Source organism: Cordyceps javanica, chromosome 1, assembly GCF_051103115.1.
Source record: "Cordyceps javanica chromosome 1, complete sequence".
Taxonomy (NCBI): Eukaryota; Fungi; Ascomycota; class Sordariomycetes; order Hypocreales; family Cordycipitaceae; genus Cordyceps; species Cordyceps javanica.
The window spans coordinates 2446063-2466375 of NC_139295.1; the positions used below are offsets into that span (position 1 = coordinate 2446063).

Here is a 20313-nt window from a genome sequence, read left to right on the forward strand (position 1 = left end):
GCGTTTGGAGAGGCTCAGTCCCGCGTCGAGGAACTGACAACATGTAAACGATCAAAGTCAAGAAACCACATCAGTATGACGGATCAATGCCGTGTAATTGACTCCATGCCGCAATCTACCACCAACGACGGCTGCCGTTCTTTTGTCGCGATGCCTGTTTTGCGGTTTGTAATAGCTTCAAACCAGTCAGGGATGATGGATGAGGCTCACCGTGCGCGGTGGGTTGGGAGACTTTCCACGGCCCCTCTGAAGCATGGGGGGTGCAGTGGGCACCCCACTGTACTTATTAGACTAGACTGCTGACTGGGCAGCAAACACAGAGCCGCCAATGGCCCACGCACGAAAATGATCGGGAAAACTGATTCGCCGTTTTGCAATACGTTGGGGCCGGTAGCACCCGAGCACGACTCGCTGTCCAGAAAAGAAAAGAAAAGAATTGCACAAAAAAATAAAAAGTAAGCGGAAAGCAAGGGCAAGGAGTAGAAGAAGAAGAGGGAAAAAAAAAAAAAAAGAAATGACCACGTCAAAACAGTTCAATACGCTCACGAAAACCAACAAGGTCCCTCCCCCCAAGTCCAGTACCAGACGTCCACTGTCCCAGCTTTGCACCAAGTAACTAGCACCCCCTGTTCCAGCCAACCAGACAGCTTCTCACCCCCCAAAAAAAACCACCAAAAAAGCTCCCTTTCATCCCGTACCACGACAACACAACCACACAAATCACATACAACCTCTTCGCTGTCCCATCCGTGCATCTGCATTGTTTTCCCCCATTCCCTCTTTTCCTTTTCGCATTCTTCCTCTTCCTCCTTTGACCTCCTCTTTCCAAGCCCTCTCCGCAATGCAGGCCATTCCCAGATCCGCCGCTCGCTCGGCCCTCCGTCAGGTCTCGAGCCGCTCATACAGCTCCTCCTCGTCTCCCTACTCCAAGACGGTCGACAACCTGCGCATCAATGGCGACACCAAGGTCCTCTTCCAGGGCTTCACCGGCAAGCAGGGAACGTACGTCTTTCCCTTTGGCACCATCACACCGCAGCTGATTGGCGTCGACGCCAGCCCATGGCCGCCGTCCGCACAACGCGCGCCATCTGCTCCAACGGCTGCCCCGGAACCAGAACGCTGACTCGCCCCGTGTATAGCTTCCACGCCCAGCAGGCCATCGAGTACGGTACGGTAACACGATTGCAATAAAGGCGACGATGCGCGACGCATCGGTCCAAAGGTCGTCGACATTGCTGACCATGAACGCATAGGCACCAAGGTTGTTGGTGGCACCAACCCCAAGAAGGCCGGCCAGACCCATCTCGACCTTCCCGTCTTCAAGAACGTCTCTGAGGGTGTAAAGGAGACTGGCGCCACTGCCACCGCCCTCTTTGTTCCGTACGTGCGCATTCGCATCTCCACATTCCCCAATTGAGCGCCGTATCGCTAACCAAGACCCTCAGCCCCCCTCTGGCCGCCGCCGGTATCGAGGAGGCGCTCCAGGCCGAGATTCCTCTGGCCGTCTGCATCACCGAAGGCATTCCTCAGCATGGTAAAGTCGCTCTCTCCTCTTCACCTCCCCACCGCAAATTAACGCAGTTGCGAACCGACACGAACCTTCCAAGAATGGACCGACAGCTAACCCGGCGTCTCTGCCGTTGCGTACAGACATGGTCCGCATCACCGACATGCTCAAGACCCAGAGCAAGACGCGCCTCGTTGGCCCCAACTGCCCCGGTATCATCGCTCCCGGCCAGTGCAAGATTGGCATCATGCCCGGCTTCATCCACAAGCGCGGCCGCATCGGCATCGTCTCGCGCTCCGGCACGCTGACCTACGAGGCCGTCAACCAGACCACGCAGGCTGGCCTCGGCCAGTCGCTCGTCGTTGGCATTGGCGGTGATCCCTTCTCGGGCACCAACTTCATCGACTGCCTCAACGTCTTCCTCAAGGACGAGAACACGGACGGCATCATCATGATTGGCGAGATTGGTGGCGCCGCCGAGGAGGACGCCGCCGAGTTCCTCAAGCAGAACAACACCGTCAACGGCGGCAAGCCTGTCGTCTCCTTCATCGCCGGCATCTCTGCCCCTCCCGGCCGCCGCATGGGTCACGCCGGTGCCATCGTCTCCGGCGGCAAGGGCGGCGCCGACTCCAAGATTGCCGCCCTCGAGGGTGCCGGCGTCATCGTCGAGCGCTCCCCCGCCGGTCTCGGCAAGGCTCTCTACGACGAGTTTGTCCGCCGCGATCTTCTGTAAATTATAAACCCGCACCTGTCGACAAATTACGTGTATGAGAGAGAGAGAAAGTGGGAGAGAGAGAAAGACGAGAGCAAAGAAAGGAAAGTGGCATTCGGGAGAACGTGCCACCTTGGTCTCGGACGGATTTTTTGAGAGGCTCAAGAGGACACGGAGGCTGCAATTTGCGATCCTAGCTATTTTTTATCATCTTTTTTCAGAAAAAGGGAAACCCGTTGGTTTTCTGTGGAGGCTTGTTTCCTGGAGTGGGAGAGTTCCCTTTCAGTTGCATGCAGCCAGTGTCATTACTATGTGATAGATATGGAACAATACAAAAAAAAAACGGGACAGCCGGTGTGCTCTAGAATTCCACAAAAGAGAGTGACTGTGGGCTCTTTTTTTTCTTCTTGCGTTCAACAAGGGCAACGTTTTCGTTTTGCGTCACTGAGTAGCTTGGGCATCAAATCATGCCTCCCCTGATCAAAGGCCATGTTACAATCCAATTCAAAACTCGATTCCCATGGTATGTATAGACTAAAAGAAGGAAGAGCAAAACTCCAAATCAATGCATTGTAAAAAGGAAAATGACAAATGGAGACGTGACTGAGGAGGCCGAGAGGGCGAGAGGGCGAAACGGGGGCATTACAATCGTCCGGCTCGAAATGTTTATTGCTCGCCGAGCAGTTTGGCTGTAATATCACCCATATAAGCCTCCTCGAGTTCGTAGTAGCAACCGTTGTTTCTGTCGATGCCGACAAAACGGAATGCCTCGACGACGGCCTCGACGTCAAAGCCCATACTCGTAAACTTGTCGACCATGTTCTTGTTGTATCCGTTGTATCTGCCAGAATTCCACCTCATTAGCTGGGCCCCAATAACCTGGAATAACGGGGGACATTGGTCCCAGGGGGGGGGGGGGGGGGGGGGGGGGGGGGGGGGGGGGGGCGTTTTGACTGCCTTGAAAGTGGTGGTGGTGGTGGCAGTCGGACAGCTGGACAGGTAACTGGCTCGTGTCGATCTGGCGACGTGGGGCGCTGGCATACTTGACGGCCCATTCGTGGGCAACGATGGCGAACTGTTCGGGGTGTTCATTCATCATCTTGGCGACCTCGGCATCCTGAGGGTCCTTGGAGTTGGGGAACTCGAGGAGCATGCGCAGGGAGAGCAGCGCCGTCTTGATTGTTTGGACGGGGGACCAGCCGGTAGTGAGGGTGTCGAGACATATAGCGCCCTGTAGTATTTTTTATTGTCTAGTCAGCAAATCAAATTCATAGTAAGCATCTATTTCTGCTCCTGCTTCTGCGTCTGCTTCCTCCCCGCCCTCGTTGTTGCTGCAAGAGATGCGGATTGTTCCCATTCCCCCCACATCGAGCGAAGCGAGAAAAGCAAATACAAAGAAAGGGGGAAAAATTCGTACGGTCTGAGAAGAGACGTTGGGATGCCAAATCTTGGTCTTGAAGCGCATCTTGGGCGGCTTGAAGGGGTAGGTGTCGGGGATGTCGACTTCTACCTCGTAGGTGCCGCCGGCGTAAGGCGTGTCGGGAGGCGCGGGGAACATGCCGACGAGGGAGCGCAGAGAGACGCCGTCGGCGGGCGCGGCGAAGACGCCGGAGCTGTCCTTGTCGGCCTGGATGTCGGCGAGCTCCTTGGCGACGCGACGGTCTCTGCTGGTGGTCATGGTAGTGTTGTTGTTGTTGTTGTTTCGGTGGTGGGTGGTGGTTTGGAAGGGTCCTTAGGAGGGGCTGTTTGTCAATGTTCGCTCGGCGCTCGTCTTGTCAAGTGTGGCGGTGGTAGGGTGGTCCGATTGGGGCAAGGATTGATTGGCGATTGTGGAAAGTGAAAGGAACAGGGTCAAAATGAGTCGACAGATGGCAGAGCGGAATAGTTAAGTTTTCTGGAAGGGGAGGAGAAACGACAGATGGTGGTGGTGGAAGAGAAGGGACGTAGACGGGCTCCCAAGGTGGGACAGGGAGCAAGGGCCGGTAAGACGGGTTTGGTGCATCACAGGTAGGCGAAAGCCTGCCTTGTTACCTACCTAGTTAAGTACCACTTGGCGGGGAGACAGTGCAGTTACCTAGGTAGGTAAGTACTACTTACTGAGTACGTGATAAGTAGATAGGTACCTACCTAGGTACAGTGGAAGTACTTGGCAGCCCAGTGACGTGAGCTCGCTTTGCGCTGCGCCTCACTCCAGTGCGCCTAACCAGAGCGTGCACTCAAGATACCTGCAGTTAATGATCAAGGGCCAGTTTCGGGGTTTTAGGCGTGTCAGATTGGTGTAGCATTTTTCTTTTTCTTTTTTTTCCCCCCAGGAACCTCGCATTGGCGCCTGACTGACACGGCCCAAGACGGTTCGTTCCTCTCAGGGTGGGTGGGTAAGTAAGTAGCGATTGGGTCCTGGGCTGCCCGGTATGGATAAGCTGAACCGTACGCGGCCTGCGGCAGCTTATTTCGCTGGACATCATCGCATCGGTGCCGAATGACGTGGTGTGACGCATGGAAGCTCGGCTTGTTTCCCCAGGTGATTGGATCTGGCTCGTCTGTGGGAGCTGGTTGCTACTTAGACATAGGGCGACACATGAATGGACAAGTAAGTACAAGACAAAACCGGGGGACGTAGAATGACCAAGATGGGCTAATCGTGTATAAAAAAGGCAGCAGAGTAGAGCAGTCGCGGCAGAATATTCAAAGAAAGGACTGAGGCTGAAGTTTACTGAAACTGCCCCATGAGAGTCTTGCAAGTCAAGGTAAGGGTTGTTAGATGGCTGGCCTAATCTGTCACCCTCTCTTTCTTGGATGAGCTCTCATGCGCCCGCCATTCTTATAATGCTGTCGTGTCAAAATCATGCGAATCAACTACGCTGGCAGGGCTTGCATATACGAAGACAGGAAAAACGCACCCTTCTTTTCCATTACTCTATACTTTATGCAGCGATAGGGTGAGATGCTGACTGCCCTAGGGCTGTCGTGGCTGAAGCCACACACTCTAGGGTTTCTTATCGAGCCCGAATTTCCATGCTGTTGAGATGATCTGGCCCAATCTATTCCTGAGTCTGTAAACAAGAGGCACTTCTGTATTAGGAAATGCATGGCTACACCTCAAGCCCATTCTAACAAATGCCAACGATCCGCGACGGCTCATCAGGAACAGCATCCCACCATCCACTTCCTTCTAGCACGAAATTCCACTGAACAAATCACCATCTCACCCAAAAAATAAGCTTTTCAACACTGAGTAAATTCTACATTCGCTAGCAAGAAGTGAAGACTACAAAGGATGCTGCTATGTAAGTCCACATGACGTCAACCAAGCCCCAGCCCGACCCCGGCTTCTTTTAGTAGACAAGGCTTGTCGCAATGAGCACGCGACACCGCCTGCAAACACCACCATTTTCAACCGTCTGCGACTGCGCCTTCGTCGCGCTTCATCGACGCAGATCGCAAATCAGCACTTGTTCTCTAATCTTCCGTGGCTGTCTTTATCATCTGTACTCTTTCCAACTTCCACTTGCCGCCGCCGCCGCTGCCAGCGTACATGCGCTTCACGTCGTCGTGATGCCCTCGAGACGAGCATCCGCAACAGCGGTCCTCCGCCACTGGTTCCGGACCGTGTGGCCCGATCTCATCGCCATGGCCATTGTCGGCGCATTGGCTCTCGCCGTGGGTTTTCCTCCGTCCCTTTGCCCCTGAACGCCAGCCTGGATGCCAATCTCCCGCGGCTAACAACTGACCGTGGCCCCAGATTTACTACGCCCCGATCCCCTCCGTCCGCACGTTCCCCGTCACCTTTGACGGCTCCGGCGACATCGTCTACCCGCAATGGGCCTACCCCTACCGCGGCTGGCTCCTGCCCGCCCACCAGGCCGGCGCGCTGTCCCTCGGCGGCCCCATGCTCGTCTACCTCGCCGCCGCGGCCCGCCTCCGCTCCCTGCGGGACGCCAGCAGCGCCGTCCTCGGCACGGCCTGGGCCGCGCTGCTCGGCGCCCTGTTCCAGGTCGTCCTCAAGCAGCTCATCGGCGGCTTCCGCCCCTACTTCCTCGCCGTCTGCATGCCCGACCCTGCCCTCGCCGCGGTGCCCGGCCGCAACCTCACGGGCCTCAACGGCGTCGGCTTCCAGCGCGTCATGTACACGACCGAGATCTGCACGCAGCCGGACCCGTGGCTGCTCAAGAACGCCGTCACCGCCTTCCCGAGCGGCCACGCCACCGCCGCCTTTGCCGGCTTCGGCTTCCTCTTCCTCTGGACCCACGCCAAGCTCAAGGTCTGGGCCGACCACCGCCCGGCCTTTTGGAAGCTCGCCCTCACGCTGCTGCCGGTGCTGGTCGCCGTCACTATGGCCTGCGCGCTGACCGTCGACGCCGCGCACAACTGGTACGACATTGCCGCCGGCGCGGCCATTGGCGGCGCCATGGCCGTGGCCTCGTACCGCTCCTCGTACGCCGCCGTGTGGGACTGGCGCTACAACCACATCCCGCTGCTGCCGGGCCAGCCGTTCGCGTACGACGCCGAGGGCGAGGCCGAGCACGCGGCGGCGACCATCTCGCAGAGCGCGGGATGGGGCGCGGCGCGGAAAAGCTGGCTGCCGCAGGAGGAGCCGCAGCCGGCGCCGAGCGGCAGCAGCGTGGGAGGGAGACGAACGTACGGCTGGCATGATGGCGACGATGCGCATTCTCAGAGCACCTTGACAAACAACGGGAGCTCCCATGCTCCAACTGTCGCCGTTTAGACCAGCCAAGCTGATCCAAATTGGCCACTTCACATGCCAGAACTTATCAGTCAAAATCATACCGATACTGAGAGCTTCGAAAAGCAGGAGGTGTACAGTACAGCCAAACATTAATGACAAGAGCTCGGATGAAGCCGAAAACGATGTATTTCAAATAATCAATAATAAGCTAATCGAATCAAGGGCCCAACGCAAGGGCCGCGAGGCAATAGACATAAGAATAGCCAGCAAGTTCTAATACCCCGACGCCATCAGTCTAGCCTTTTCCTCCTCCGCCGTCTCCTGCTCTGCCGTTTGTGCAGCCACGTCCCCAGCCGCCTGTTCTTCCGGACGCTGCTCCTCTGTGGCCGGCGTGGACTGACTCGCCGCCTCCGGCGGCTGCGCCCGGAGAGGGGCCGGATTCCGGCGTCCCTCGACCGCCTCGAGCACCTCCCGCAGCGCCGCCGTGCCCTCGCACTCGGGCCACGGCACCTCGCCCGCCAGGATCCTCGCTGGCGGCGTCCGCGTCCCGTAGAAGGCGGCGTTGGCCTCGCCGCGCTCCACCACGACGGTGCCGTCCAGCTGCGCGCCGGCCCACAGACCGCGGCTCTTGACGTAGCTCCAAACGGGGCGACGGGGCGCCGCCGTCGTCGTCGTCCTCGATAGCGCCGCGTCCACGCCCGCCCCCGCCCCGACCGGACCTACGGCGAGCGACGCCGCGCCGCCGAGGGACACGCGCGGGCGCATAAACGCGGCGACCTGCGCGGGCGTGTCGAGGACGCACACGCAGTCGCACACGTCGACGCCGAGGGCGAATCCCACGCCGACTGTGGACACGGCAAAGGCCGAGGGCGCCGAGGGCGCCGACCAGCCGCCGCCGCCGCCGACCCCCGGGGGAAGCCGCGCGACGACCAGGCCCGACCCCGCGGCGAGGGAGCCGTGAAAAGCGCCGGCGCGGAGCACGGTGAAGACGGCGAGGCCGGCGCAGCGGGCGAGCACGGCGTCGGGGATCTGCATCACGGACTTGCCCGAGATGCCGAGCGGGTGCAGGGGCCTGCTGCCATCAGCGGCGCTTGCTTGCGGCGACGGGGGGTCAAGTGTGTGCAGAGCTATGGTGTGGTAGGTTTCTGGTCAGCTGAGGCGAGACTCGATAGAGGGGGGCCAGAGAGGGACGGAAAGGGGACGAACATGTAAAGGAGCTCAGGATACGGGCAGCCTTGTGGCACTCTTGCTCCAGGCTCGTTGGCCACCAGCCCTCGGCGCCAATCACGTTGGCAGCCTTGTTGAGCGGCCGACCGAACTTGGAGCTGAGGGAGCGGAATTGGTCTTGGAACGTCCCGGACCGGGTTTTGTCGTCGTTGTGTGGGGTGTTTTCCGCGGCCGTCTCGCGGCGCTTGGGCTGGGACAGTGCAGATGGCTGTCTGTTGAGGCCGGGCTTGGCGTGGGATGCCTCGGAGGCGACCGACTCGGCGTATGTAGGAGGCGTGTGCGCATCCATATTAGTCGCAGCCTCCGGAGCTTTTTCGAGAAGGAGATTTGTCGCGGTCATTGTGAGATTGTTGTGAGCGCGTTTGTAAGCCGGTCTCGTTGCAAGTGGCTTTTTTGTAAAAGATGATTGAAGTTATATAGGCAACGTTGCTATAGACGTATCTCAAAGCAATATGGATGAATAGATGCCTTGCAAATTAGTTGTGGCCGTGGGACTGCAAAAGATTGCGAGACCTTTATTTATACGCGGTAGTTTCTTCCTCTCCTCCCTCTTCTTCTTCTACCTGCGTATAGCCAGCGTCACCATCCTCGGACTGAGCTCGCACTCGTCTCGCGCTAGCGCGTCGTCGCTTCGCCTCCTCGCGCCTTCGCCCCAAGCCCTCCTCCCAGGCCGCCGGGGGGCTGACGCAGGTACATGGACAGCCAGGCTTCGTGATGAGTCCACGAGTACAGCAATCACAAGCTTGCGCGGTCATGCGGCATAACGCCCATGGCTAAACAATAGAGAGCCGAAGAAGCTCGTTTACTCTACATGAGCGGGCAAGATGCGCTTCCGCTCCGTGTACTCCGTACGAGTCTCCCGAATACTGTGGGCGGGGAGAAGGTCGGTGTCCCCCCCCCCCCCCGGCTGGTTGCCAAATCGGGCAAGTAGACTTCCCGCCAACGCCGGAGGGCTTCTAATAGGCCGGCTCGCGACTTCGGGGGGCCTCGCGCGGCGGTGATGAACTTTTTGACTACCCAGCTATGGGCTTTGGGGGGCATAATACTGCAGCTGAGTGACCAACACCGCGTTTTTCATGGTATTCCAGAGTTGAGTTGTGATTGCTTATTGAACTGCGCGCCGCGCCAGCCCACCCTGCGCCACAGTTAGTTCTAGGCAGCCAAGTTGTCAGCAGTTGGGTTTCCAACGAACACCTGCAATCATACTTACTTCTGAGCCTTGCATCCGCATTATCAAATGTAGAATTGCCGGTCCTCGACGAGCAAAATTGCAAAATTGCAAAATTGCAAAAAAAAAAAAAAGATATGCCAGGTTTGGGCAAACAGTACTTGGTGGGTACAATCTTGCACAGATGCTGCTCACTCGCCTCGTCTATGCATTGACAGAGCGCTGTCAGTCCCCGAATAAGGCTGTCCCTAGGTATTCTCTGCAAGATGTTGCAGGAAAGGCGCATCTTTATCAACTACCAGGCTGACTGTGCTAGCTTCTAATGGCACGGCGATTATCCTGAAGGGCGCACGCTAGTGATGGCATCAGATATGCGCCACCTCACATTTAAAGGTATTCCCTCGTTCATGTGGTCAATCACGGTCGTTCGTGTTCTTTTTTTTTTTTTCAACTAAAGCCTCTCCCAGCAACATCGTAGCTCTCTCATGAAACGCCATGAAGCAGCTAGCGCTGCCGCCGTTGAACGCCGCCTGGGACCCATGCCTCCAGACGCCGGACACGGACGAGTTCTGCTGGACGCCGCTGCAGCTCGCCGCGAGGGCCGGCGACATTGACAAGATTAGGAGAGTGCTCGCGCAGGACCCAGCCGCCGCCAACGAGCCGCCCCGGGGCTACTACGGCCAGACCGCGCTCCAGGCCGCGTGCGTGCAGGGCGACGCGGCGGCCGTGCAGCTGCTTGTCGACGCCGGCGCCGACGTGCACTTCAGCGGCGGCAACAACTTCCAGAGGAACGCGCTGCAGATAGCGTGCGGCTACGGGGACGAGCGGGTCGTTGACATCTTGTTGGCCGCCGGGGCGAGGGTGAACGAGGTGACGCCCGCAGCCGCCAACGGCGGCGGCGGCCAGTCGTCGCGGCCTCCAGTCGCGGTCACGAGGTACAACGGGAGGACGGCGCTCCAGGCCGCCTGCGATCGGGGCCATGTCGCGCTCGTCCGTCGCTTGCTGCGGCTGGGCGCGGACGTCAACGCCCCGCCGTCGCCGACGGCAGGCGTCACCGCGATACAGGCCGCGGCCCGCGGCGGCTACCTTGCCATCGTGGAGCTGCTCCTGCGGGCGGGGGCGGACGCCAACGCGCCGGCGGCAAAGTACAAGGGCTTCACCGCTCTCCAGGGGGCCTGCCTCGGGGGCCACGCAGAGGTCGCCGCGCTGCTGCTCGGCCAGGAGGAGGTTGACGTCCACGCCTTGGGGGGGCTCTACGGCGACGGGATGGCACTTCACGCGGCCGCGGCTGCCGGCCGCGTGGATATCATTGAGATGCTGCTGGCCGCCGGCGCGGACGTGAATGCGTGCAGCCGCAAGCGCGGACGGGCTCAGAGCGCGCTGCAGAGCGCCGTGGCGGGAGGCCACGATGAAGCAGCACGGACTCTGCGCGAGAGAGGGGCTACCGGGAAATCTGGCGGGGGCCGTTTGCTCTTTTCATAGATCATACGACTTTCAAACTCGGGGGGGCGAGTCCTTATCGTACACTTCTCTTACAGCCTAGCGAAGGGATTATACATTATTGAGGCTGATGAAGTGCAATGACATCTTGCTAGCGCTATTTGTGTAGAAATTAAGGACATTTCAAGACACACTGCATGAATACTAGCAGTACAAATCTATCTCGGTTGTTTTCAAGAATCAGTTGAAAACGATTAGACATGGTATCAAGGACTTGCTTGTAGCCCAACACAAAGATCAGATTATTGTCACTGAGGAAATCGGTGGAAACACCAGCGGCTTACATTTGCTGAGGCAGTCAGATGGCGCAAGTTGTGCTCAGAGAATGCAAAGACCAGATTGATTACGGAGCGAAATGTGAGGGTGGCAGCGCAAAACGTAACATGTGTCGAGGGAGTATTGCAGCAGCTCCTCACCCATCCTGCATATTGGATGCGGCCACATCACAGTCAGGAAGCCAATACGCACAATGAGCAAGGCGACGAAATTGTCGGTTCAAGATTCAATTAAATACCCAACGACATGAAAGAAAGGGAAAAGTGCGACTGAAAACGAGAAATAGTACAATACTTGCTCCCTGACCCTCCACTCGTGCCCGAGTACAGCCCAACACAAAAGAGTCAAAGCCAAGAAGGATGGTGTCTTTGACTGGTTCGATGAGACTTTACTGCATATCACACCTGCCTATTGCTGTGCTCTCATACTTGGGTAGACTGCTCCAATACCGTGATAGCCTGCTAGAGATGGACTTAGATGGACTCTAATAGTAGATATCTAAACAGGTTGGGAGGTAAATGGCTTCCGGGAAACGACAAGCCCCAGTAGTCAGAAAGACATTGCCCATCGGATCTGGATCTAGGCAAGGGATCTCGTTGTGAAATCCGAAATTGCCCGTATTTTCTTTTTTCTCGCGGCCTTGGGCGAGGAGGGCAAGACCACCTATCCCCGCCCCTGACGATCATGATGCGGCGCGCCGCTTCGCGAGTGGGAGCATCGTACTGCCGGCTCTTTATTGAGGCGATGAAGCATGACCCCCCCCCAGTTTTGGTCATCAGGCTGCGTAGCTGGGGTGAGGGAGCAAAGTAGACGAGACGGGCATACAGCAACGAGGTCAAGCTCACCATCACCGAGATGGCAGCCCGCTATTATTTTGCTACTCAATAGTTATAGACGGCAAAATCAGCACCAATTTTATCTAATGCCAACCAGTTGCCGTTTCTCTGGCATAAATCGGTCAGTCATTGGTAAACTATCGCGCTTCTGCTGCTGCTGCTGCTGCTGCTGCTGGCGGCCCCCCTCCTCCCCTACATGATGGCATGGCGCCTGCAAGTTGACAAGACGGCTTGCTTGCCTCATCAACCTCGCTCCCCTCTCAACCCCCCCATCCCGTTCCCGTTTGGCATCCTCGCTTCGCCACCACCACCACACTCTTTTTTCCTCTGCCATCTTCTCGACGACACAAATTCCAAAAGCAAGGCAAAAAATCAAGAACGCGACATAACTAGTCAACCAGGCCCAGCCTCTCTCTTCAGCTACCATCAACAGAGTTGCGAGTCCATACAAGCCTCCCCATACCCAAGCCAGCGTCCTCTCTCTCTGCCTCGTCGCTCTTCTCGCCGAGCGACCAGGATCCTCTCCACCTCGCCCTTCCGAACTGCACGCCCCCTATTGACAATAAATATAAAACCCGGGAAGCCAATTCATCGCCATGATGGCTCCGCCGTCCTTGGCGACCAGCGTGCGGCACCACGCCGTCGGCGCCTACCACTACGCCCAGCGTTCGCTCGACCGCGTCGTCGAGCCGGAGACGCGTCTCAGGGCCTATGACGCCTCCTACGCCCTAGCTTCCGCGCGGCCTTTGCTCTTTGTAGGTTTTTTCTTTTTTTTTGGCTTCCCTGCGCATTTCCTCCTTCTCTTAGGTCGACTCTTGTTCCTTGTGCCCTGCCCTTTCATAGGAGGAGAAGGAAGGGGGGGGTACACACATACGCACGCACGCACGCACGCACGCACACAAGTCTGGCCTATCAGCGAATCATCATCATTATCTAACACCCGCGTACCGTCTAGTCCGCCGCCGCCGCGCTCCTCTTCTTCTCCGCACTGCCCGTCCTGCTCTTCGCCGTCTTCGCCGTCTCCGTGGCGGCCATGGCCGTCGGCGGCGGCATCCTCTTTGCGCTCTTTTGGCTCGCGCTCGGCGTCCTCGTCCTCATCCCCACACTCGGCGTCACGTCCTCTCTTGCGCTCTTGGTCTGGGCCTGGGCCGCCGGCAGCTTCTTCCTCGGTCGCGCCGCCTACCGCCTTGTTCTGTCGTGGGAGGCTTCCCAACATGCCGCCGGCGACGGCGACGGCGCGACGGAACGCAGGGCGCAGCAGCAGCCGCCGCTCAAGCAGCAGCCGCCGCCCGTGCCCCAGAGTCGGCCAGAGAAAAAGACAAGCAACGGTAGTCATGGCCACGAAGTCCCTTTGATTGGCAAGGGCGCCTAGACATGTGAATGACGCAGGTGTTCCGATACTGCAACGGGCTTCGTAATGGAACAAGAATATTGGTAATGGTGAATGATGGATTTTAACATCGACTGAATGATGACATGTATAACTAGAATGGCAGACAGGCTTACACACTTGCACAGTTTAATTCATGAGCAGCCTGCTGGGCATCTCAGCATGTCACAGATTGAGGCGCAGTTTTAGAACAAGTCTATTATATCTACCCGAAGAACCCTCCGCTGCTGTCCCACTAGTCGTACACTCCCAATTACAAGTACAGACCCTCGGGCTCGCCCTCCTGTTTCGTCTTGAGCACGCGCTCCCTGGCCGTGCGGAAGTCGGCCATCTGCACGCGCATACGGCGCTCGCGCAGCGCCATCATACCGGCCTCGGAGCAGATGGCCTTGATGTCGGCACCGGACAGGTCGTCTTTTTGCGAGATAAACTCCTCCAGGTCGACGTCGTCGCCCAGGTTCATCTTGGACGTGTGCAGCGTAAAAATCTTGCGCTTCGTGTTGGTGTCGGGGTTCTCAAAGAGAATCTTGCGGTCGATACGGCCGGGACGGATCAGCGCCGGGTCGAGCGTGTCAATCTTGTTGGTGGCCATGATGACCTTGACGTCGCCTCGGTCGTCGAAGCCGTCGAGCTGGTTGAGGAGCTCCAACATGGTTCGCTGGACTTCGCGCTCGCCGCCTGATGTAGAATCATATCTCTTCGTGCCAATGGCATCAATCTCGTCAATAAAAACAATAGAGGGTGCATTTTCTCCAGCAACCTAAATCAATCTGGTCAGTTCATGCTGCTGTTTCGAAACCACGGGTCTCTTACCTGGAACAGTTGTCGGACAAGGCGAGGACCGTCACCAAGATATTTTTGAATCAGCTCACTGCCTACGATACGCAGGAATGTCGCTGATGTTTGGTTTGCCACGGCCTTGGCCAGTAATGTTTTACCAGTACCGGGCGCACCGTAGAGGATAACACCCTTGGGTGGCTTGATACCCATCTCCTCGTATAGCTCCGGATGCAGCAACGGCAGCTCGACAGACTCTCGCACCTCCTGAATCTGCTGCTCGAGACCACCAATATCGGCATAAGACTCTGTGGGCGCCTTGTCCAGCTTCATAACACTGACGATCGGGTCCGTGTCGTCTGTCAGGACGCCGACGATGCTGACGCTCTTGTGGTGAAGAAGAACGCTGGCACCGGGCTCCAGAAGGTCCTTGTCGACAAAGCTCATGATGCTGACATAGTATTCAGGTCCAGTCGTGCTGCTGACAATGGCGTGGTCGTCATCAATCAACTCCTCCAGCGTGCCAACACCCATTGGGCTGCCGCGCATGTCGTCGACTCGGCTACGTTCGTCGGCATTTCGGTCGGCATCAGCCTCAGAAGTGGCAACCTGGCCCTCCTTGGCGGTCTTGGCCTTGCGCAGGCGCTCCTGGTTCTCAACGTACTCCTCCTCGAGCAGCAGGTGATCGTGGATGCGCTGCATACGAAGTAGGCGCAGCTTGCATCGGCTCGTGGGGAAGACGGCGGGCAGCTTCGCGGCGGCGCTGGTGCCGCCTTGCTTACGCTTCTTACGGCCGACTCGGGTCGTAGGCCTTGGTGGCGGCTCGTACTTGGGCTTATCTTTCTGTTTCGCAGGTTAACCGACGAGTGCTCCAATGCATGAAGGCAATCGTCCATTGGGGTTTCTGTACCTTTTTATCTTTATCCTCACGTCCTTCTCCACCTCCCATTCCAGATTGTCCTTGACCCTGTGAGCTCGGTCAGCGAACAACATCTCGCCGATGGCAGCAGCAATGGGCCGAAAGAGCTTACCATCTTGGCTGGTGAAGCTCGGTGAGCTTGCGAAAATCACCAGATAAGGATATACAGGCGGAAGAACAAGTTTCGGCTATGCTGCAGATTGATGAGTGTCGTGTTGATGCAATTCGCTGCGATAGCGTGAGATGGGAAGGGCACACACAGATGACGGGGGTGCAGCCATGTTTCCATCAGGCGCCAGCGACCGCGACAGCTCTCAGAAAGTCACGTGCGGCGGCAAGCTGGCTGACTAAGCTACCATGTAACACCAACGCTGAGCGTGTAAGAAGCATATGGAACAGCGCACTCCCGGATAATGAGACAATAGAATAGGAAAAGAGGAATTAAATGTGGTATTTGAACAATAGACTTTTCATCGCTTTGGAAAAGGTAACGGGTGGTGTACGATATAAACGGCGTCTACTCGCGTGACTCACGCAGTCGGCACATACAAAAAAACGAAGCATATCCGAAGCGTAAAATAATGCCGTCGAGTTCACCTCTTACAGCATTAGGTATCCATAAAACACCAAACACGAAATGCTTGATATACATAAAAAGCCTGCGGGCGGCATCAAAAAATGAATCTAATATATAATCCTCCCCCACCGAAAGTACAACCCAGGTTTTCAGCTTACGAGAGTGCAAACCCCAACTCCTTTACAGAGTAAGGAGAGCAGCCATGGCGACGACACCAGCGGCGAGGACGCCAGAGGGCGCGGCGCGAACGCCAAAGTTCTTCTTGTCGCCGCTGCTGCTGCCGGCGCCGCCGGTGGCCTTGGGGGCGGCAACGTTGGCGGTGGCGGTGGCAATGGCCTTGTTCTGCTCCTTGGCGTCGTTGAGGCTCTTCTGGCAGCTCGAGGCGGCGCTGCCCTTTTGGAGCTTGGCGCCCTTCCAGCCGCAGGCGGAAGAGCTCTTGCCGTTGGCCTGGTAGTAGGCGTCGAGGACAAAGGAGAGCTTCTCCTTGGGCGTGCACATGCTGTAAGCGCCGTAGTTGCCGAGCTTGGTGACGCCGTTGATGCCGGCGCAGATCTTGGCGTTGCCGCAGACGTTGCCAAAGAGGTCGCCGTAGCTCTTCTCGTCGAGGCTGTCGTCGACGACGCACTCGAGAGAGTCGGCCATGCACTTGCAGAGGTCCTTGTTGGGGGTAGGGGGGAGCTGCGAGGCCGCCTGCCAGGCCTTGGAGACGTCAGGGCACGTGGCGGCCTTGCCGGAGGGGCTGTACTTGTCCATGTCGACACCCTTGGGGTCGGCGGCAGCGTGAGCCTTCTTCAGACCGTCATAGTCGTCCTGCTTCGAGACAGTGCTGCCCTTGACCTCGACAACACCTGTGGGTTCAAGATTAGTTTTTGGGTTCAAGTTGAGTGTCGTGTGTGTGTGTGAGAGAGAGAGAGAGAGGCCTTACCATAATCGTTCTCTTCCTGGAAGTACATGTAGACGAGACCACCGCTGAAGACGCCAGTCATGTCGTCGCTGTAGAGAGCAGCGGTCTCCTCCCACTTGCGGCCCTTGGCACCGTTGGGCAGGTTGCAGCCGTACTCGGCGAGGAAGACGGGGACGCTAAAGTCCTGGAAGAACTTGACCTGCTGGTCGTAGCCGGACTTTTGCATGGAGCTCGAGCCGCACCAGGAGTAGATGTTGTAGCCCCAAAAGTCGATCGAGTCCTCGGTCTCTCCGCAGTTGAAGTAGTCGGCAATCTCCTTGCGGATGTCCTTGTCGTCGTTGGCGGCATAACCGACACCGATCCAGCGCTTGTTGTTGTCCTTGATGTACTTTTTGGTGTCGCGGACGGCGGCCTTGACGTAGGCGGAGGCGCCCGTGTTGTTGGCCGAGTTGCTGACCTCGTTTCCGGCGAAGAAGCCGACGACGTTGGAGTACTTGCTCAGCTCGTCAACGACGGCCTTGTAGCGGTCAAAGAGCTCCGTGTTCCACTGGGGGTCGTCGCGGTTGATGGAGGTGGCGGGCTCGGAAAGGTCGGAGACGACGTAGATGCCGGCGTCTTGAAGGAGGCCCATGCAGTAAGAGTGGTCCTCCTTGGGATCAATGGCGTAGGTTCGGATAATGTTGATGTTGAGGTCCTGGAGGTAGGGGACGTCACGCTGGCAAGCGTCCTTGTCGGCGAGAGGGTCCATGTACTTGGCGGTCGGGTCCGACTTGGCACCAGCGGCACCAATATCGCGCTGGTAGGCAATACCCTTCATGAAGAACTGGGTGCCATTGGGGTAGAAGAACTTGGAGCCCTGGAGAGGAGACAATGTTTAGCATTGGTGTCGTGATGTACGTGGGTGGTGGTGGTGGTGTCTTCTCACCTTGGCGACAATGGACGGCAAGTCGGCAGCCGAGGCCGCGCCGGCGAGGGCGAGAAGAGAAATAGCGGACTTCATTGTTGTCTTTATTCGCAGGCGGTAGATTCGATTTCGGTCAATGCTTTATTTGGATTCGAAAAAAAAAAGAAAAAAAAGAAGTGAGTAGGAAATTTGTTAAAGTGTTGGTCTGTTGTAAATGAGTGTGAGAAGCGGCCAAATTCGAAACGAGGAAGCCAACCCCGAAACTGGAAATGGAAATGGAAAAAAATTGGAATTCGAGGGAGAGACGGAAAGACAAAGAATGAAGAAAAGGGGAGAAGGAATAAAAGACGAGAGAATCGAAGCTATACAAATATCAGCAACAGAGGGACGGGCCAGAGATGGGACGGGGTCGGGCTCCGGTCTGGGTAGGTCGACCAGGGGGGGCTGGAGTCTGCAACACCACAGGTCAAGCCCAGACTCGAGCCCAGACGGTAGCGCCGCAGGAACAGTGGAGATGGGCCTTGAGAAATGGCCGGGGGCTATCTAGGTGTGGTATTGTATTGATTTTATTATTGTGATTTGCCAACGAGGACGCCGCTCAACAAGGTGCAGGGATATCGAAGCACTTGAATGAGGCACTGAGGCTGCCGGGCTAGACAGGGGGCTTGTACAGTGGACAAGGGGGGTGCTGTCCCACAGTGGACAGTGGATGATTACGCCGAGAATCCTCCTATAACGCCCTGCAAGGCGGTCGTAAACTCGCCGTAACCCGCTGTAACCCGTTGTGCTGAGTACCTACTTAGGTAGGTACGTCGCAGCAATACTGACCCCCTCAACCCCTCTAGCCCCTCCCCTGGTACCTATACTCTAGGCAGGTTGGCAGGTTAGTAGTCCCCCATCATCCTCTACAACCTTCTATAATATCTGCCCGCTTTCCCTGTAACCCCCTGTAAGCGCCCCAAGTCCCACCCAATTTGCAATCCATTCACCACCGTAACCGCCACCCAGAGGCTCTCCAATCACCAACTCGCTCATCCCTCCTCGCCAGAGACATCATCGCCGTCCCCCTTCTTCCCCCTTGACTAGCCTCAGATGTCGATGATATTAAACTGCGACCCATGGTCGGTCTGCAATTTCACAATTGGTCGCTGAAAGCTATTACTGAGTAGTACAAAGCCCGCACTCTCCCTGTCCCCTTTACCAAGTGTCCAACACGTGCGAGCCCATTGTCCCCGAGTCAATCTTCTGTCCGTCCTGCCAAGGCACCCGACCGAAGCCTGTTTGGCTTTTTTTTTTTTTTTTTTTTTTTTTTGGTCCCATCTTGGCCGAGAAAAGCTGGCTCTGCTGATCTGTAACTAGTTTTTTTTTTTTTTTTTTTACCGCCCGGCATCCCGTCTTCCCTGACATCTCGGCCCACAACATGCAAGGTACAGAGTAACAGCGCCAAACTCTCCCGACTACTTATTAGAGAGGAAAAAAAAAAGGGGTGAAATGCCACGACTTTGTCCTGCCACTCAGCCACTCCGAGCAAACTCCACCAAGATCTTGGAACCACCTTGCCACCCACTGAACTGTTTTTGGTGGACCAAAGACACTCAGGAACTTGCTTTTTCACAGTTTCGGCGTACCCCCTTTGTCCCTCTCCTGTTCAAAACGGTGCAGAGCCTCCTCACGTTTCTCATCCTGTGCAGCCTGGCAGTCGGTCATGCCCGCATGGTCACTGGCATTCAGTGCGAGTCAGGCTTCATCCCCCCCCCCCCAAAGAGAGAGAAGTGGTTGAGCTGCATGGGACAAACGCAGACCAATGTCCAAGTACAGGCCAGCAGCGGCCAGCAGCGGCCAGCATTCGAAACCCATCGTGCCAATGTTTTGGCGCATCTTGGCAACATCACCAAAGTCCACTCGTGGCGTGCCGAGCGTTGGCACATTACGCGTCAGGTAAAGCTACTGTCTTGCAAATTCACCTAGTCTGCGATTCTCTAGCAAGTCCTGTTGATTCCTCATGAAAACCGCCTGTGTGTACGGGCGGTAGCACAACTTGCCATTTGTCCTTTTGACGACTCATCCACCTGAAATCCAGGCAGGCAGGCACCAGGGCAACAAGAAACACGCTCTCGACCCATAAATGCTTGGAATTCCACATCAGTCTTGACTCGTATTCCTGTCAAATTGCTCCGTCGCCTCTTTTTTTTTTGGTTTCTCCTACTCCGCGGCTTTAAGCATATAACGCCACTCAGAAACGGTCGATCCAAACTTTGAGACTCGCCACCACACCGATCCCCAGCTTCCCAAACTTCTCAAACTTCCTAAGCGCCTTGCATTATTCTCTCGCGGGGACAAAGTCGACAGGGCCGTCACTCTCTGCTGTCGCGGTATTGCTCCTCAGCACTGCCACGTTTTCGTTTTGACTCGGTCGCTGGCTCTACTCCCTCTGATACATGCTCGGAATTGACGGCCCCGTTTCCACGTTTTCATGCGTCTAGAGTTTCCGCCTACTGAAAAAAAGCTGTTAAAGTCGGTCGGCCAATGCCATAACTAGCTACGGAGCAGTGGCGGTATTCCCGCTCAGCTGCCGTCGCATGAGGCTGGGTGCTACAGTTCCATGCCAAGTGACGACTCTCACCCCAATTATCACAGAAGGAATGAGAGACTGTAAAAATTCGGAGCCAATCCAAGGAAAGCCATACTGCCATTTTCCCCGGGATCCTTGGCATTGTTGCCCGCTAATTGCCTGTGCCCAGCCTCTAATAGATAATACGGATCTGGGCGGCGTTACGATAGAGCTGTGAGTAGGCACGGTCAATGAACCTAAACGCCACAGTGATTTCCTCCTTGCAGTGGTAGACTTCCCGACAGAGCACAAACGTTTATTCAAGTAAGGAGTACGATCGTCAAATGATCCCTGATAGTACCGCGATGGACAGACCAG

At 56.7% G+C, this 20313-nt stretch overlaps 8 protein-coding genes across 8 annotated transcripts; 4 read left to right on the forward strand and 4 right to left on the reverse strand.

Moving 5' to 3' along the window:
• Positions 1-841: 841 nt before the first annotated feature.
• Positions 842-2240, forward strand: V2A60_000737 (major facilitator superfamily domain-containing protein; the record flags this gene model as incomplete). The annotated part of the gene is made up of 5 exons (XM_083252104.1): positions 842-1068; positions 1140-1168; positions 1254-1380; positions 1446-1534; positions 1582-2240. The coding sequence occupies 5 exons, from the start codon at positions 842-844 to the stop codon at positions 2238-2240; spliced, it is 1131 nt and encodes a 376-aa protein (XP_083108230.1).
• Positions 2241-2885: 645 nt separating this feature from the next.
• Positions 2886-3897, reverse strand: V2A60_000738 (ubiquitin-conjugating enzyme/RWD-like protein; the record flags this gene model as incomplete). Its single annotated transcript, XM_083252105.1, has 3 exons — positions 2886-3060; positions 3263-3450; positions 3637-3897. The coding sequence occupies 3 exons, from the start codon at positions 3895-3897 to the stop codon at positions 2886-2888; spliced, it is 624 nt and encodes a 207-aa protein (XP_083108231.1).
• Positions 3898-5576: 1679 nt separating this feature from the next.
• On the forward strand, positions 5577-6945 carry V2A60_000739 (uncharacterized protein; the record flags this gene model as incomplete). Its single annotated transcript, XM_083252106.1, has 2 exons — positions 5577-5879; positions 5962-6945. The coding sequence occupies 2 exons, from the start codon at positions 5577-5579 to the stop codon at positions 6943-6945; spliced, it is 1287 nt and encodes a 428-aa protein (XP_083108232.1).
• A 234-nt stretch (positions 6946-7179) lies between these two features.
• V2A60_000740 (uncharacterized protein) lies at positions 7180-8473 on the reverse strand (the record flags this gene model as incomplete). Its single annotated transcript, XM_083252107.1, has 2 exons — positions 7180-8033; positions 8113-8473. The coding sequence occupies 2 exons, from the start codon at positions 8471-8473 to the stop codon at positions 7180-7182; spliced, it is 1215 nt and encodes a 404-aa protein (XP_083108233.1).
• Positions 8474-9796: 1323 nt separating this feature from the next.
• Positions 9797-10783, forward strand: V2A60_000741 (ankyrin repeat domain-containing protein; the record flags this gene model as incomplete). Its single annotated transcript, XM_083252108.1, has 1 exon — positions 9797-10783. The coding sequence occupies one exon, from the start codon at positions 9797-9799 to the stop codon at positions 10781-10783; it is 987 nt and encodes a 328-aa protein (XP_083108234.1).
• Positions 10784-12512: 1729 nt separating this feature from the next.
• V2A60_000742 (lipid droplet assembly factor 1) lies at positions 12513-13285 on the forward strand (the record flags this gene model as incomplete). The annotated part of the gene is made up of 2 exons (XM_083252109.1): positions 12513-12668; positions 12869-13285. The coding sequence occupies 2 exons, from the start codon at positions 12513-12515 to the stop codon at positions 13283-13285; spliced, it is 573 nt and encodes a 190-aa protein (XP_083108235.1).
• Positions 13286-13556: 271 nt separating this feature from the next.
• Positions 13557-15114, reverse strand: V2A60_000743 (proteasome regulatory particle base subunit RPT2; the record flags this gene model as incomplete). The annotated part of the gene is made up of 4 exons (XM_083252110.1): positions 13557-14063; positions 14117-14923; positions 14991-15047; positions 15112-15114. 4 exons carry the CDS (start codon positions 15112-15114, stop codon positions 13557-13559), a joined length of 1374 nt encoding a protein of 457 aa, XP_083108236.1.
• Positions 15115-15756: 642 nt separating this feature from the next.
• V2A60_000744 (1,3-beta-glucanosyltransferase GAS1) lies at positions 15757-17480 on the reverse strand (the record flags this gene model as incomplete). The annotated part of the gene is made up of 3 exons (XM_083252111.1): positions 15757-16424; positions 16502-17336; positions 17406-17480. 3 exons carry the CDS (start codon positions 17478-17480, stop codon positions 15757-15759), a joined length of 1578 nt encoding a protein of 525 aa, XP_083108237.1.
• Positions 17481-20313: the final 2833 nt, after the last annotated feature.